The 16578-nt window shown below is 46.2% G+C and overlaps 1 protein-coding gene across 1 annotated transcript in view; it reads right to left on the bottom strand.

Moving 5' to 3' along the window:
• Positions 1–16578, bottom strand: part of LOC145339101 (protein phosphatase 1 regulatory subunit 37-like) — a 57894-nt gene that overhangs the window by 8524 nt on the left and 32792 nt on the right. The window contains exons 6-12 of the mRNA XM_080183535.1: positions 15411–15561; positions 12213–12368; positions 9672–9784; positions 8688–8829; positions 6935–7101; positions 2693–3704; positions 77–169 (exon numbers count right to left, since the gene is read on the bottom strand). Coding sequence (XP_080039661.1) covers positions 87–169; positions 2693–3704; positions 6935–7101; positions 8688–8829; positions 9672–9784; positions 12213–12368; positions 15411–15561 — 1824 coding nt within the window. The 3' untranslated portion in view covers positions 77–86. The remainder of the gene's footprint in view (positions 1–76; positions 170–2692; positions 3705–6934; positions 7102–8687; positions 8830–9671; positions 9785–12212; positions 12369–15410; positions 15562–16578) is intronic.

The raw sequence follows: 16578 nt of genomic DNA, 5'->3' as shown, positions 1-16578 counted from the left end.
CATTTCAGTTAATATTGATATAATAATTGGCAAGAGACAAAGATGGCATCAAGGGACAAGATTTGAAAACACTTACTGGCTCACTCTCACGACGTTTCACGACATGTCTCCTGACTCGCTTCCAGCAATAATTCCTCTAGCTCCTTTTCAGTTTTGGGAGATGTAAACTCTTCAAAAATAAAACAGAAGTATTATTAGAACGGGGCAGGTCGGGGCTTAGTCAGAACAGGTGGATGGAAAAACGGATTTAAAAGGAACCCTGATGTCCTTATTTGACATTCTTTTTCTTTAGACCATAAGGAATAGGAGCAGAATTAGGCCACTTGGCCCATCGAGTTCGCTCTGCCATTCAGTCATGGTTGATATTTTTCTCATCCCCTTTCTCAGAACCTCTGATCCTCTTATCAATCAATAACCTATCTCTGTCTTAAAGACACTCAATGCCACAGCCTTCTGCAGCAAAGAATTCCACAGATTCATCACTCTCTGGCTGAAGAAATTCCTCCTCATCTCTGTTTTAAAGGATCGTCCCTTTAGCTCGAGGTTGTGCCCTCTGGTTCTAGTTTCTCCTACTAATGGAAACATCTTCTCCACGTCCACTCTATCCAGGCCTTGCAGTATCCTGTAAGTTTCAATAGCATCCCGACCCTCATCCTTCTAAACTCCAACGAGTACAGACCCAGAGTCCTCAACCGTTCCTCATACGACAAGCTCTTCATTCCAGGGATCATTCTTGTGAACCTCCTCTGGACCCTTTCCAAGGCCAACACATCCATCCTTAGATATGAGACCCAAAACTGATCACAATGCTCCAAATAGGTTCCGAACAGAGCCTTACACAGCCTCAGAAGTACATCCCTGCTCTTGTATTTTAGCCCTCTCAACATTTAAAAGAACAAAAACACCTGCCTCTGCTGAGAGTGCCAATTTGTCCCCGGAAACTGTCTCACAGCCAAGAAAAACCTTTGAACTCCCGACTCCAATGCCCCTGCTTTGAGAGTGCGTATGAACGATGAGCACTGGTAGACTTTTTAACCTTGGGAGAAAGGGCAAGGTGGGGGGAATCTCAGCTGAGTCCAGTTACACAGAGGCCTTTTGCAGCATCTTTATGACTGAGATCGGCTCATTTAGCAGATATTATCAGGAATTCAATTTGAGGTTTCTTGGAACTTTGTGGCTTAGTCATGGTAGACGCCAATGAACATCGGGGGAGGGTGAGGGGGGCGCAAACAGGCAGGGGAGTTGGGGTAAAGATTGTGGCAATGGGGAGGGAACTGAGGGAGAGAGAGAAGACTAATATTCAACTTCAGTTGATTTTACATGAACGATGCTAGTTTAATTGGACTTCTGTCTAATTAGTTGAACAGATAAAAATCATTTGCACATTGTAATCTGCCTGGGTAAAAAGCCTGGCACAGCCATCCTAACAGCACAGTGGGTGTACCTACATCATGGGGCTTGCAGCAGTTTAAGAGAGATGTTCAGCACCACTGTCTCAAGGGCAATGAGGACTGGGCAACAAATGCTGGCCCAGCCAACGATGCCCACATCCTGCAAATTATTTTTTGTTTATTCATTTGTGGGACATGGGCATCGCTGGCTGGCCAGCATTTATTGCCCATTGCTGGCAATAAATTGTTCAGAGGGCAGTTAAGAGTCAACTACATTGCTGTGGCCCATGTGGGCCAGACCGGGTAAGGATGGCAGATTGCCTTTCTTAAAGGACATTAGTGAACCAGATGGGTTTTTCGGATAATCAACAACGGATTCATGGGCATCAGTAGATTCTTAATTCCAGATATTTTTAAATTGAATTCAAATTCCACCATCTGCTGTGACAGGATTCGAACCCTAGCCCCCAGAACATTAGCTGAGTTTCTGCATTAATAGTCTAACGATAATACCACTAGGCCATCGTCTCCCCTTAATTAAAAAAATTATAGTTTAATAGTTACAGAAGAAGTCTTTTCAATTAAAAATCTCTGAACAAGGGGACTGAATAATGTTTTTAAATACAGAGAATTGTATCTGAAGGATGAAAGGGAGGCAAAGAGCTAAATAACTTCAAGGTCTTGTGAAAAGTAGTGACACAGTGGTTAGCACAGCTGCCTCAACAGTGCCAGGGACCTGAGTTTGATTCCCGGCTTGGGTCACAGTCTGCGCGGAGTCTGCACATGCTCCCCATGTCTGCGTGGGTTTCCTCCCACAGTCCAAAGGTGTGCAAGTTAGGTGGATTGGCTACACTAAATTGCCCCTTAATATCCAAAGATGTGTAGGTTAGGTGGATTGGCCACGTTAAATTGCCCCTTTGTGCCCAACAATGCATAGGTTAGGCAGATTGGCCATGCTAAATTGCCCCTTAGTGTCCCAAGACATGTAGCTTAGGAGGGTTAGCAAGGTAAATGTGTGGGATAGACTCTGGGCAGAATGCTCTGTTGGAGAATCTGTGAAGACTTTATGGGCTGAATGGCCTCCTTCTGCACTGAAGGGGTTCTATGACTCGATGAAAATTGAATTATAGTGTAGAGGTGATGCAAGGAGTCTTAGTATGAAGTGGTGGACGTGGGTATTTACTTGCAGCTTAGGAGGAATAAGTGGTGAATGGATCACTACGTTATTAATAAAATTGATGGTCATTAGCCCTGATTTACCAGGAGTCAGACATGACATATTAGAGTGCACACACACTTACCGTGTTCAATGCTGCAGCTCACTGCTTTGTCATCCTTTCCTGTGGTTAGCAGTGTTGACTCAGGCAGTCTCTGCACAAGCTCCACTTTCAGTCCATTGGGTAAGGCAGCCCCACGTATCGCATGATCACAGTCTTTAGCGCAGACCGCCTCAAAGTCGTGACTGGAGTTATCTGCACCCCGGTCTGGGTCTGTTGGACTCCCGGATTGGAGGTTATCCCCTGAGACAGGGGCTGGGACAGTCAAAGTCGGAGTGTCTGACACTGAGCAAGGCAAAGGTTCCGGCGAGGACTCTGCCTCCTTTGCGGGGAGCCTGTCCTTTCCGCTTTGCGGCGCTTTGTTCAGCCATTGGAGGTCCTGGATGTTGGGATTCTCTGGGGGGCTTTCTACTCTGGTCACCAAGAAGACTTTGTGCCCCCTGCCCGGGCTGGATACGAGCCGCTCGTTGCTTCTTGGCGTGATCTCAATAGGTGAGCTGACAAAGACGGGGCTCTCCAGCCCTGGGGATGGTAATTCGGAGGCAATCGGTGTCGACTCTTCAGCGGTTCCCTGGCTGCCCCCATCGCCCTCTGTGACTGATTCCTGTGCAGAGGGGCTCTCCAGAAGTACTTGCTGGTTTTCTGGGCTTGGTGTTCCAATCATGCTCAGCTGCCTCGGACTCCTCCCAGACTCACCCTGTGCTGCCGGCTGCACATTACCTTCCACAGAGGAGGATGTGGCATTCAGTTCACTGGGACTGCCCGAACCTTCAGTACTCCCAGGTACGGACTGTACACATCCTTTGGGAACTCCAGTTCCTGATTCATCTGACGCTTCCTCTGCCTTTGGCCGAGCCTGGCTCCTCTGGGCCTCTTCCTTGTTATCACACACCGTCACAGTGATCTCCGGCATCGACGCAGAATGCTGCACCTTCTGGTCCTTCTCCTCCTTCTCCTTGGCCAAGATGAAGTTCCTCTTGCAGCCGTTTTGAATCTCCGTGAGGAGAGCTTTCTGAGTTTCGATAAAACTCTTCACCTGGGGAATAAATGGGGTGGTTGGTTACACAACAACTTCAGATTGAACCTACATAGCACCTTCAACATCATAAGATGTAATCAGGATTTCAGCATGAGAGTAAAGGAAGAAATTGGATCACAACATAAGCAGATATTAGGACAAGTAACCAAAAGCTGGGTCTTATGTTTTATGGAACGTGTTAGAGGAGGATAGAAGGTTAGAGGGGCTGAGGGAGCAAATTCCAAGGCTCTTGCCCCTGGCAACTGAATACAGAGTCACCAATGGTGGAATGATTAAATCAGGGAATGTGCAAGAGGTCAGGATTGAGTTTCTTAGAGATCTCAGAGGGTTGTAGGGCTGGAAGAGGTTAAAGATAGAGCGGGTGCATGGAAACAAGTTTAAGTTTATTTATTAGTGTCACAAGTAGGCTTACATTAACACCGCAATGAAGTTACTGTGAAAATCCCTGAGTTGCCACACTCTGGCGCCTGTTTAGGTACACAGAGGAAGAATTTAGCACAGCCAATGCACCCCTAGCCAGCACATCTCTGGACTGTGGGAGGAAACTGGAGCATCTGGAGGAAACCCACACAGACGGGGAGAACGTGCAGACTCCGCACAATGACCCCAGCAGGGAATCAAAACTGGGTCCCTGGCGCTGTGAGGCAGCCATGCTAACCACTGTGCCAGCGTACCGCCCATTCATTCAAGAGATTGAATCATAGAGTCCCCAAATGCAGGAGGCCATTCAGCCCATCAAGTCTGCACCAACAATAATCTCACCCAGGGCCTATTCCCATAATTCCACGTATTTACCCTGCTAGTTCCCCCCGACACCAAGGAGGGAACACATTCAGGACACTAAGGGGCAATTTATCATGGCCAATCCACGTAACCCGCACATTTTTGGACGGTGGAAGGAAACCGGAGCACCCGCAGGAAACCAACGCAGATACAGGGAGAATGTGCAGACTCCACAAAGTCGAGGATCAAACCCAGGCACTGTAAGGCAGCAGCACTAACCACTGTGTCACCCTCATTTGAGGCACTGGCTGACTGGAAGCCAGGGATCTAGTGAATTGTAATTAGCAGACAATCTAGGCTCACAGGATAAAATGTTCTTGCACAGGAAAGCTGAGTCGAACAACACAGGTCACAACACTTCACTGTGAGAAACACACTGCAAGGCTTCAAAATGATGCAATCGATTCTCGAGACCAAAGAATTGCTAGAACTTAAAAAACCTGCAGTATGAGGAAGACTCTTTATGTCGCAAGCTTGCTGTCGTCTAAGCACTTGCTCCTCATTTGATGATTAAAGGTTTTGATAGTTGTATATATGGGCAGCACAGTGGTTAGCACTGCTGCCTCACAGCACCAGGGACCTGGGTTCAATTCCGGCCTCGGGTGACTGTCTGAGGAATTTGCACATCCTCTCTGTGTCTGTGTGGATTTCCTCCAGGTGCTCCAGTTCCCTCCAACACTCCAAAAATGGCAGGTTAGGTAGAATGGCCATACTAAATTGCCCTTTGGTGTCCTAAGATGTGTAGGTTAGGTGGATTGGCATTACTAGATTGCCCCCTAATATCCAAAGATGTGCAGGTTAGGTGGATTGGCCATGCTAAATTGCCCCTTAGTTTCAAGGAGGGGTTAGCAGAGTAAATATATAGGGTTACTGGGATAGGGCCTGGGTGGAATTGTTGCTGATGCAGGCTCGATGGGCCGATTGGCTTCCTTCTGCACAGTAGGGATTCTATAATAGAGAAAAAACTATCTCCTCCGGTGGAGTCACCCAGAACAAGGTGGCATATAATTAGTGCTGTTCAAGTATAATGTCAGGAAGTACCTTGTCACAAAAATGTGAGTGGAAATTTTAAACTCTCACCCCAAAAAAAATATACATATAGCAACATAAGAGCAGGAGGACCCATGCAGCCCATCGACTATTTTTAAGGCAGAGATAAATAGACTCTTGATAAGTAAGCAAGTGAAAGGCCATCAGGGTAGGCAGGAACATGAAGTTGAACAGTGAAGCTTAAAGGGCAAGGTGTCACATGAAAAATTAATATGCAAAATTCGAGTTCATGCTGTTCAGGTAACATCTTAGAAAGGAGGGAGGATTGGTCAGTGAAAGTGATTATTTTACACATTCTCCTAGCTTTTAGACAGTATACCTAAGACACAGAACTAACAGTAAAGAGTTAAATGATTCTTAAAACAAGCAGATATCTTACAAACGTGAATACAGTAAGAAAATTAAACAAGTGACTATAATATTAAAACATACAAGCTGATATTTTAAAATGTATTTTACTGTGATTGCTTGCTTTGGCCAAAGCAAGTTACCGAAAGACATGATGGGAAAGGTGAACAGTTGTGAGTCAAAGGCCTGGGATCCCATTAGCCAGCAGAACTCATATCTGGAAGATACTTATGAGTTAACACATTTTGCAACAATAATGAATAGTTTCAGTCACTGCCCAGACACAAAATAGACGTGTCCCCGGATGGAGTAACACGTCTATTCAGCTTGGCAGTGGGAGCGTGGGAACATCCCCTATGGTAGTAAGAACTTAAGAATGCCTACCATAACCAGGCAACAGGGAAGTAGCTTTAGCCAAGAAGGGAGTTCACGTCTGGATTTTATGGACGAATGAAGTACCATCATGCTGGCAGGTATGATGTGATTGGCTGAGGTACTTGACAGAGATTTGTATTGATGCGTGCATACCAAATGAAACTAATTTTAAACTAATGAAGGGTGGAGAATCTGATAAAGAAAATGTACAACCTTATTTTTGTTAGCTTTATTTTTTGTTGGCCTTATTTTTGTTACAGGATGCACTGGCCGTACTAAATTCTCCTTCAATGTATCCAAACAGGTACTGGTGTGTGGCCACTAAGGGATTTTCACAGTAACTTCATTGCAGCGTTAATGTAAGTCTACTTGTGACACTAATAAACAAGCTTGAAACTTTTCATCTAGACTTGAAACATTGGCTCTATTCTCTCTCCACAGATGCTGTCAGACCTGCTGAGATTTTCCAGCATTTTCTGCTTTTATTTCAGATTCCACATCTGTAGTAATTTGCCTTTGAGCAAATAATTTGCCTGTAGCTACAGCTTAATTTTTTGTGATTCACATACAAGCTGATATCTTTCAAATTTGAGGCCCTGGAAAATAAGTTAGTGGAAGAGATGGGCTGAGGGGCCTTCCGTTTCAAATCGAGGACACCTATAAATACTAACCGTTTCTTTCTTGGGCTCCCTGTCCAGGTCAAGCCTCAGGAGGGAATGATTCACTTTGAGAGCCAGTGAGAGGGCCATAAGCCCACCAGTCTTGATCTCGTTTTCGCGCAGATCCAGTCGGAGGAGGCGAGGGCTGTCAGCAATGAATTCCGCCACAGCTACAGCACCTGGAGGGGGGAGAAAAAAAAGATATACCAATCTAACCCCATTCACCCACGTTAACCTAGAAAGTTCAAAACGGTCATTTTCTGCTAGAGTAAATAATGTACCAGGAGCTTAATGATTAGATCCTCGATATGGAGTTTACCCAAGCAACCAACCTGCAGATGATAAAAGTTATCATTGTTCTGTAAAGGTTCCATTTATATGTTGGATGAATTCCAAGGAATGTAGCTAGCCACAAACACAATTTAAACAAGTTACACATTTTTAAGCAGAAATGCAATTAAATTTAAAGTCAAAGTTTATTTATTAGTCACAAGTAGGCTTGCATTAACACTGCAATGAAGTTACTGAGAAATTCCACTAGTCACCACAGTCCGATGCCTGTTCGGGTCACTGCACCCTAACCAGCACGTCTTTCAGACTGAGGGAGTAAACCGGAGCATCCAGAGGAAACCGGGACACAGGGAGAATGTGCAGACTCCACACACAGAGTGATCCAAGCTGGGAATCGAACCCACGTCCATGGCACTATGAGGCAGCAGTGCTAACCACTGTGCTACCATGCCGCCCACTCTCTAATCCAACTCTCAAAGGTACTGATTCTTTTGTAGACTGCTTCCTTGGGTACAGGCTGACCTTGTTTAAGTGGAGGCCCTTCATAAGACATGTCTAAAGGGCATCAGGCCAAAATATAATTCTATTCTTATCCAATACCCACACAGGTTCCAACAGGGTTCACTGCACAGTGAACAGGAATAGGGAACCCTGCTGTCTTTTCTAGCCTAGAAGTAATGAGGCGACCCCAGCTCTCTGAACAAGTGGCCCAGCTGATGTCGGTAAAGTTGGCATGCACTAAACTCTCATGTGAATAACAAACACTCAGACTAGATGTTGGAAGGGGCACAGTGTCCATGCACGTTCGAGATCATTTTCAGAAGAGCGAGAAAACTGCAAAGAACAAAAAATATGCGATAATCATCGTCTGGGTGAATTACAGAACTTTCTTGTTATTATCAGTCCTTCCCCTCCCTCCAGGGTGCTGTCTGTTCCTGGAATTTCAAAGCCTATACCGTTTCAATCAAGCAACCATTCTTCTTGGAGGGGCCCAGACAGGTGAGGCTTTTTGTCAATGGGCTCTTTGACTGTGGAATGCATCACAGTCACACCACTTGGAGGGACAACGCGAGGGCCATCATATCACAATCCTATCCTCACCAGCACATTTTCCAGCATTGTGAAGAGGAGGTGGGAGGGTATGGGTCATTGGATAGCAATTGCATGTGGGATTCCTGTCTCATTAATTCCGCCCATCCCATTCCCATAACTCAAGGATTCGTGAGACAACTGCAGCCTCCCCTAGGGAACCTTGGGTGAACCTCAGTTAATCTGGCACAGGCTAAGAAACAAAAGGGTAAGACCTTCCCGTAATGTATGACCTTGTTTACACAGACGGTTCAAATACCAAGTTATTATCATGTGATTTCAGCTGTACAGATCTTAAACAGAGCAATGCAATAAAAACTAACTTGAAAGCCACAGAATACAGCACGATTGGCACTTGCCCACGAGTCTTTTGCTTGGCTCTTACCTTCACAGGTGAGTTTTGTAGACGCCAGTCCTAATCGCAAAACAGATCGATTTGCAATCAGTCCATCTTTTAGCTTGTGCACGCCTTCATTTCCTATAGCGTTATGGCCGAGATTTAGCGTCTCCAGACTCAGTGTGTAGGGCTGAGAGAGAGAGAGGAAGAAATGGGGGATTTCTGTTTAAGTGTAACTGAAATCAGGCTTGCTGATTCAGAATGTCTCCAGTTGCAGCTCCCTGACAGTGCAGAACCAACCAGTCTGAAATGTGCGATTCAGTGGAAAGTTTAACATGTACGGGTACCAACTTAATTTGCGAAGACATTTGATAGGAAAGAGAAGGCTTTTGGGAAACCCAACTGGAGTTGTTGAGATTACGAAGGGAATTGGTAATGTGTCAGCTGTGGTTCAGTTAGAATTATAGAATTCCTCAGTGCAGAAGGAAGCCATTCAGCCCATCGAACCTGCATCAACCACAAATCCTATCCCTGTAATCCCACACATTTATCCTCATAATCCCCCGATTCTAAGAGGCAATTCATCATGGCCAATCCACCTAACTTACACATTCTTGGGCACTAAGCAGCAATTTAGCATGGCCAATCCACCTAACCAGCACATCTTTGGACTGTGGGAGGAAACCGGAGCACCCAGAGGAAACCCATGCAGATGCGGGGAGAATATGCAGACTCCACAGACAGTCACCCGAGGCCAGGGTTGAACCCGGGTCCCTCCTGGTGCTGTGAGGCAGCAGTGCTAACCATTGTGCCGCTGTCAGTCCAACTGACACAGGGCGAGAACAAAACTCATGACAGCAGGGAATCATGCTTGTGGACAGGAGATATGTGCAGAGGCCAGGTTATAAGAACATAAGAAATAGGAGCAGGAGTAGGCATTATTAGCACAAGGATTAATCTTGTTACAAGTGGAGATGACAGTAAATGGATACCCAGTTTACAACTCTGCATATTTCAAGAAGTCACGCTCACCAGTGCGGCTGCAATGTACGTCATCCCATTGTGGGTCAGCTGATTGTTCCATAGAACCAAGGTCACCAGACCCTGTCTTTGCTCCTTCAACCCGTCAGAAATGTACGCCAAGCCTGTGAATAAAGCAAAGAGAATGCTGGCAAACGGTCCTGAAATACACTCATGGTAATTTTTCACTCCCTCTTTTCCTGTAGGTGCTGGGTTATTGTTGGGGATTGGGTTGCAGGCCTGTCCAAGTGGTCATATTGTGAGCATGCGTTAGTGACCTGCTTGCGGGAGGAGCCACTGCAGGTGAACCCAATCCTGCTTCATCAGAGGCAACAGTCACCGTCAGGATTAGTTTCTAAGCCTCCTTCTGTCCCCCTCTTCAGCCATGGGAAACAGAGGTCTCCCTATTGCTGCCAATGCTCACAGTGAAAGACAGAATCGTTTTGAAGGAGCAAATGGCCTTCCCTTACTTCTGTACCTTAAATCTTTATGTTTAGCAAGGGACGTGTGATAAATGCTGGTTTGTCGGTGTCCTTACCATCCAAAGTAAATATATAAATTGGTAAAAAAATTCTCCTGGAATGCAATGATGCCCTGTCCATTCCATCCAGAAGGAACGTTACAAACTAAGGGAAAGAAGTAGATTCTTGGCACCAACGTTGGACAGCCCATCTATCTCAGTGTAGCTACCTTGTGGCACCCAACTACCTGCACCAAAACCCTGGATGTACAACGGAACCTGATTATTCACATGTAAGAAGGCCACTCAGAAAAGAGGCTCCATCAGGGAATTATAGGCCGGTTAGTTTAACGTCTGTTGTTGGAAAAATGCTGGAATCCGTCATCAAAGAAGAAATAGCGAGGCACCTAGAGAAGAATTGTTTGATAGAGCAGACGCAGCACAGATTTGTTAAGGGGAAGTCGTGTTTGACAAATTTATTGGAATTCTATGAGGATGTGACTAATGCGGTAGACAGAGGGGAACCAGTGGATGTGGCGTTTCTCAATTTTCAGAAGGCGTTTGATAAGGTGCCGCACAAAAGGTTGCTTTAGAAGGTTAGGGGTCATGGAATTGGGGGTAAGGTGTTAGTGTGGATAGAGGATTGGCTGTCTAATAGGAGGCAGAGAGTTGGTATCAATGGGTGCTATTCCAATTGGTGGTTGGTAACTAGTGGAGTGCCGCAGGGATCGGTGCTGGGGCCTCAGCTATTTACCATTTATATAGATGATCTGGAGGAGGGGGCTGAGTGTAGGGTGTCGAAATTTGCTGATGACACAAAGATGAGTGGAAAAGCAAATTGCGTGGAGGGTGTGGAAAGTCTGCAGAGGGATCTAGATAGGCTGAGCGAGTGGGCGAGGACCCGGCAGATGGAGTACAATGTTAGCAAGTGTGAGGTTATCCACTTTGGCAGGAATAATAGTAGGAGGGATTACTATTTAAAGGGCGAAAAGCTGCAGCATGCTACGGTGCAGAGGGACCTGGGGGTCCTTGTGCATGAGTTGCAAAAACCCAGTCTGCAGGTGCAGCAGGTGACCAAGAAGGCGAATGGGATGCTGGCCTTTATAGCGAGGGGGATAGAATATAAAAGCAGGGAGGTCTTGCTGCAACCGTACAGGACACTGGTGAGGCCGCAGCTGGAGTACTGTGTGCAGTTTTGGTCGCCGCACCTGCGCAAGGATATTTTGGCCTTGGAGGGAGTGCAGAGGAGGTTCACTAGGCTGATACCGGAGATGAGGAAGTTGGACTATGAAGAGACATTAAATAGGCTGGGTCTGTACTCGTTGGAGTTTAGAAGATTGAGGGGGGATCGTATAGAGACGTATAAGATAATGAAGGGGATGGATAGGGTAGAGGTAGAGAGATTCTTCCTGCTCAGAAAGGACAGCAGGACTAGAGGGCACAGCCTCAAGATAAGGCCGGGGGGGGGGCTGCAGTTTAGAACGGAGTTGAGGAGGAACTTCTTCACTCAAAGGGTGGTGAATCTCTGGAATTCTCTGCCCGTTGAAGTGGTGGAGGCTACCTCGCTAAATATATTTAAGTCACGGGTAGATAGGTTTTTGGTAGGCAAAGGAATTAAGGGTTATGGGGAGAAAGCGAGGAAGTGGAGCTGATCCACTTCAGATCAGCCATGATCTTATTGAATGGTGGGGCAGGCTCGAAGGGCTAGATGGCCTACTCCTGCTCCTATTTCTCATGTTATGTTTATCATATCCCAAAGTTTTAAAGTTTATATATTAGTGTCATAAGTAGGCTGATATTAACACTGCAATGAAGTGAAAATCTCCTAGTTGCCACGCTCCGGCACCTGTTTGGGTACACCAAGGGAAAATTTAGCATGGCCAATGCACATCTTTCGGAGTGTGGGAGGAAACTAGAGCACTGGGAGGAAACCCATGCAGACACGGGGAGAATGTGCAGACTTCCCACAGTGACCCAAGCCGGGGATCAAACTTGGGTCTCCAGTGCTGTGAAGCAGCAGTGCTAACCACTGTGCCACCCAATAAAATGACCTTAGGGAATTGACCGTGCAGGAGAGGAAGCACGCCACCTACCTGAGTCCAGAACATGGTTGTTGCGCAGGTCCATCAGTTGGATGGTGCAGTTGAACTTCAGGAGGTTGCCCAGCTGGGCCGAGTCCTGCAGTCCGTTCAGTTTGTTATCAGCCAGAAACAGCTCTCGCAGTGTCATGTTCATCTTCAACGCAGTTGCTGCCGGGAGGGAAGGACAAACATACGATAAGACATGGGATGTGTGCGCCAGGGTGGCACGCTGCCCCCATTACATCTGCACCAGCTTTCACTACTCTGCCACTTGAAGGCTACGAACTGAAACAGTTGGCTTCAATTTTCTAGACGTCTGGGCTTTCATTTCATGAGGGAAGGGCAAGTTATGTTTCCTGTGGAATAAAAACCTAATCCCCTCAAGATTGTGAGCAGAACTTTACAATATGTCCAGGGAAGAGAGTTTATTACGGACTAGTGGAGGTAGTTAAAAAAAAGGCAGAGACACGAGAAGTCAAGGTAAAAATGATAGGCCCCCAAATCTAGTGATCCCTGCTATTGAGTGAGTATAAGGCCAGTATCACATGGAGGTCAAGTGAGGACAGGGCTAAACTCAATTGTGATAATCCTTAGAATGTAAAAGCCTCTCGACATTTATCCAGCAGCTGAGCCGGATGCAAGTAGACCTGACAAGGTTTGAACCCTAGGTTATGCTGCGCTGACTTCAACTGGGGCAGTGGCCTCAATGGCCACTGGCTAGGGAGCAAAGCAGTTTCTAACAAGCTAGGACTCCTGCTTCTGACCTTTGCAGTTTGTATCAACATTAGGTGAGAGGGGCTCCGTTACAATACTGCTCCCCCAGTGGGTCTCAGGACTCAGATATTTGGACACCCCCAGACTTCACTAGCTAGAGTTACACATGAAAAGTGACCACTGGAGGATAACAGGCCTGTACCCTAGCAACAGCCTGGATCAGAGAGGAGGGGAGAAAACTATCAGGATAACAAAGGTAAGCAGAAAATAATCCTGTTGAGGTTCTCAGAAATAACCATTAATCAACAGAAGCTGTGGGCGGCACGGTGGCCCAGTGGTTAGCACTGCTGCCTCACAGCGCCAGGGACCTGGGTTCAATTCCTGGCTTGGGTCACTGCAGACACCCGTGTGTCTACATGGGTTTCCTCCCACACTCCAAAGATGCGCGGGTTAGGTGGATTGGCCATGCTAAATTGCCCCTTAGTGAAGGGGGGCTAGCTAGGGTGAATGCATGGGGTTACGGGGATAGGGCCTGGGTGGGATTGCGATTGGTACAGACTTGATGGGCTGAATGGCCTCCTTCTGCATTGTAGGGATTCTGTGAATGAATGAATGATAGATTGGAAAAATGAACTACTCACCAATCAACCTAGGCCACACAGCAGCTTTAAGTTAGCCCTTAACTTTAAATTTAGCAGCCAAATAAATACTTGCGCCAGAAAACCTGAAACAGCATCAAATGACTTTATTCACTCCCTAACTGAGGGGCACAGGGATCAGTTTGTTGCCATGCTGTTGTTGCCCGACTGAAATGGAGTATTGGGTGTGCACTCAGTGTGACAATCACCACCAGTTAGCCCTCTGGAGCTGAACACTGTATCTCTCAGTCTGTTTTAATAGTTTCAGAACCATTTACAAAGCTTCAGTTTTCTGTTGCCTCCTCAGTACGCCAATATAACCGAAGGAGGTAGCACTCACCGATTAGTTAAAACGAGGCGTTTAGGTCCCTGTCCAAAACCTGGGCACATAATGTCAGCTTGAATTTTGATGCACTACTGTGAGAGTGCTGTACTGTCAAAAGTGCAATCCTTGGGTGAGATCACAGTTCCAGTGGACATTAAAGATTCCACGGGACTATACAAAGGAGAACAGGGAGCTCTCCTTTGGTGCTGACTTACTCCCACAGTCCAAAAGATGTGCAGATTAGGGGGATTGGCCATGCTAAATTGCTCCTTAGTGTCAGGGGGACGAGCTAGGTAAATGCATGGGGTTACAGGGATAGGGCCTGGGTGGGATTGTGGTCGATGCAGTCTCCATCTACACTGTAGGATTCTGTGATTCTACAACATTCTTCCCTCAATCGTTGGTTAAAAACTAATCATTCATCTCATGCTGTTGGAGAGGGAATTCTTGAGCTCCATATAGTTGTATCAATTGTAGATACATGAACAGGCAGGGAATAGAGGGATATGCACCACGCAGAGGCAGAAGATCTTTAGTTTAGAAAGGCACCATGTGTCAGCGCAGGCTTGATGGGCTGAAGGGCCTCTTCCTGCACTGTATTGTTCTTTGTTCTAGTCATTAATTTTTTAAGTAATTCTTTTATATAAAAAGTACCCCGAGGTGCTTTATTGGTCATTACATGGACACAAAGATTTCCTTCATTAAAACATCAGCTAATGGTATAAGGACTAGGGGATATTAAAGCTTCTGGGCAAGAGGTTCAGCAGATTGATCCAGGGATGAAGGGGTTGACGTACGAGGAGAGATTAAACAGTTTGGGCTTACATGCACTGGAGTTTAGAAGGAGATCTGATCGAGTTATATAAAATACCAAAAGCGACTGACAAGAGTAAATGTGGACCAACTGTGTTTCCTTTTATAGGACAATCTTGAACAAGAGGTCACAGGTATAGGTTGAGAGGCAGTAAATTTAAAACTGAGATGAGGGGGAGTAACTACATCTTGCAGAGGGGGATGAATTTGTGGAACTCGCTGCCCCATAGCGCGGTGGAGCCTGAATCATTGAATGGTTTCAAGAAGAAGATATGTCTCTAATGAAAAAGGGATAAGGGGAACAGGTGGAGAGGTGGATTCGAGACCAGGGAGACATCAGCTATGATCTGACTGAATGGCGGAGCAGGCAGAAAGGGCTGAATTTGCCTACTTCTGCTCCAAGTTCCGATGTAAAGTTTATTTATTAGTCACAAATATCTTACGTTAACACTGCAATGAAAAATGTGGACGCAAGAGAGGGTTTTTTTTTACTCAGCGAGTGGCAATGACCAGGAACACTCTGACTGTGAGGGTAGTGTAGGCAGAGGTGATCAGAAGGAAATTGGATAGGCACTTGAGAAAAATAAAATTACCTTTGGGGAACATTTGATAGGGAATGGAACTGACTGGATTCTCTACACTGAGTCAGCATGGACTGACGGACAATTATGACTCTAAAATCTGGGAGATCAAGACTCCAGCAAACTGTAAACCTCTTACCCAGGAGCATGAGTGGTCGCCCAGATAGGCTGGCATTTTCCAGATGCAGTACCACCAGGCTGCTGCTAATCCTTAAGGCACGGGCCACAAAGGGTGCAGAGTGATCGAGTAGAGGTGTGTTCCTTGCATCCAGGTACTGCAGGCAGCTGGTCTGCAACAGAAGAGAACAACATTCACCAAGAGGAAGGGGCTGACAAGGAACGTTTACCACAGAGGGTGCATGACCACACTCACGTAATGCAAGAGCACTGCAAATGCTCAGGCATAGAATAATAGAACTCCCTTACACAACCAACCTGAACTTCCCCACTTGAAGAATTCAGGAAGAATTAATTCCGTTCACTCCTAGGTTAAATCATCCACCACTGTGGCCTGTAACCCTCAGTGGAATTGTAGAATCCCCACAGAGCAGGAAGCTGCCATTCAGCCCATCGCACCTACACCAATGACAATCAAACCCAAGCCCTATCTATGTCACCCCACATACTAACCCTGCTAATCCCTCTGACGGTAAGGGCAATTTGCATAACCAATCAACCTAACCCACATATCTTTGGACTGTGGGAGGAAACCGGAGCACCTGGAGGAATCCCACGCAGACACGGGGAAACTCCACACAGTCACCCAAGAACATAAGAAATAGGAGCAGGAGTAGGCCATCTAGCCCTTCAAGCCTTCCCCGCCATTCAATAAGATCATGGCTGATCCAAAGTGGATCAGTTCCACTTACCCACCTGCTCCCCATAACCCTTAATTCCCTAGGCTGGAGTTGAACCCGGGTCCCTGGCACTACGAGGCAGCAGTGCTAACCACTGTGCCATCCTGTACTATAGTACTTATCTTATTTATTTATCAACTAAGTCATACGGGATGCACTCAATGGTTTAACTGAATGAAATTTAATGTTAAGGCCCCAGATACAGTTCTCTCACTGCCCGATTTGACTGTGATGCAGCAGGCAGTTCAATAACCTGTGTGTACAATCTCTATACAGCATCCTCGATTGGATTTATTTTGAGCAGCAGAATGGATAACTGTAATGGATGTTGGAGAGATATGACAGTTCAGTGAGTAGCTTCAAGTACCTGGGGGCAGTGGGGAGGCAGGAGATGGAATGATGAGAACAGAAATTAAGGGACAGATGAGGAGGCGGGGGTAGATTTGAGTT

Source organism: Carcharhinus amblyrhynchos, unplaced genomic scaffold, assembly GCF_965287045.1.
Source record: "Carcharhinus amblyrhynchos unplaced genomic scaffold, sCarAmb.v2.hapA chromosome_324, whole genome shotgun sequence".
Classification (NCBI taxonomy): domain Eukaryota; kingdom Metazoa; phylum Chordata; class Chondrichthyes; order Carcharhiniformes; family Carcharhinidae; genus Carcharhinus; species Carcharhinus amblyrhynchos.
This window is presented reverse-complemented; position numbering and strand designations above follow the sequence as displayed.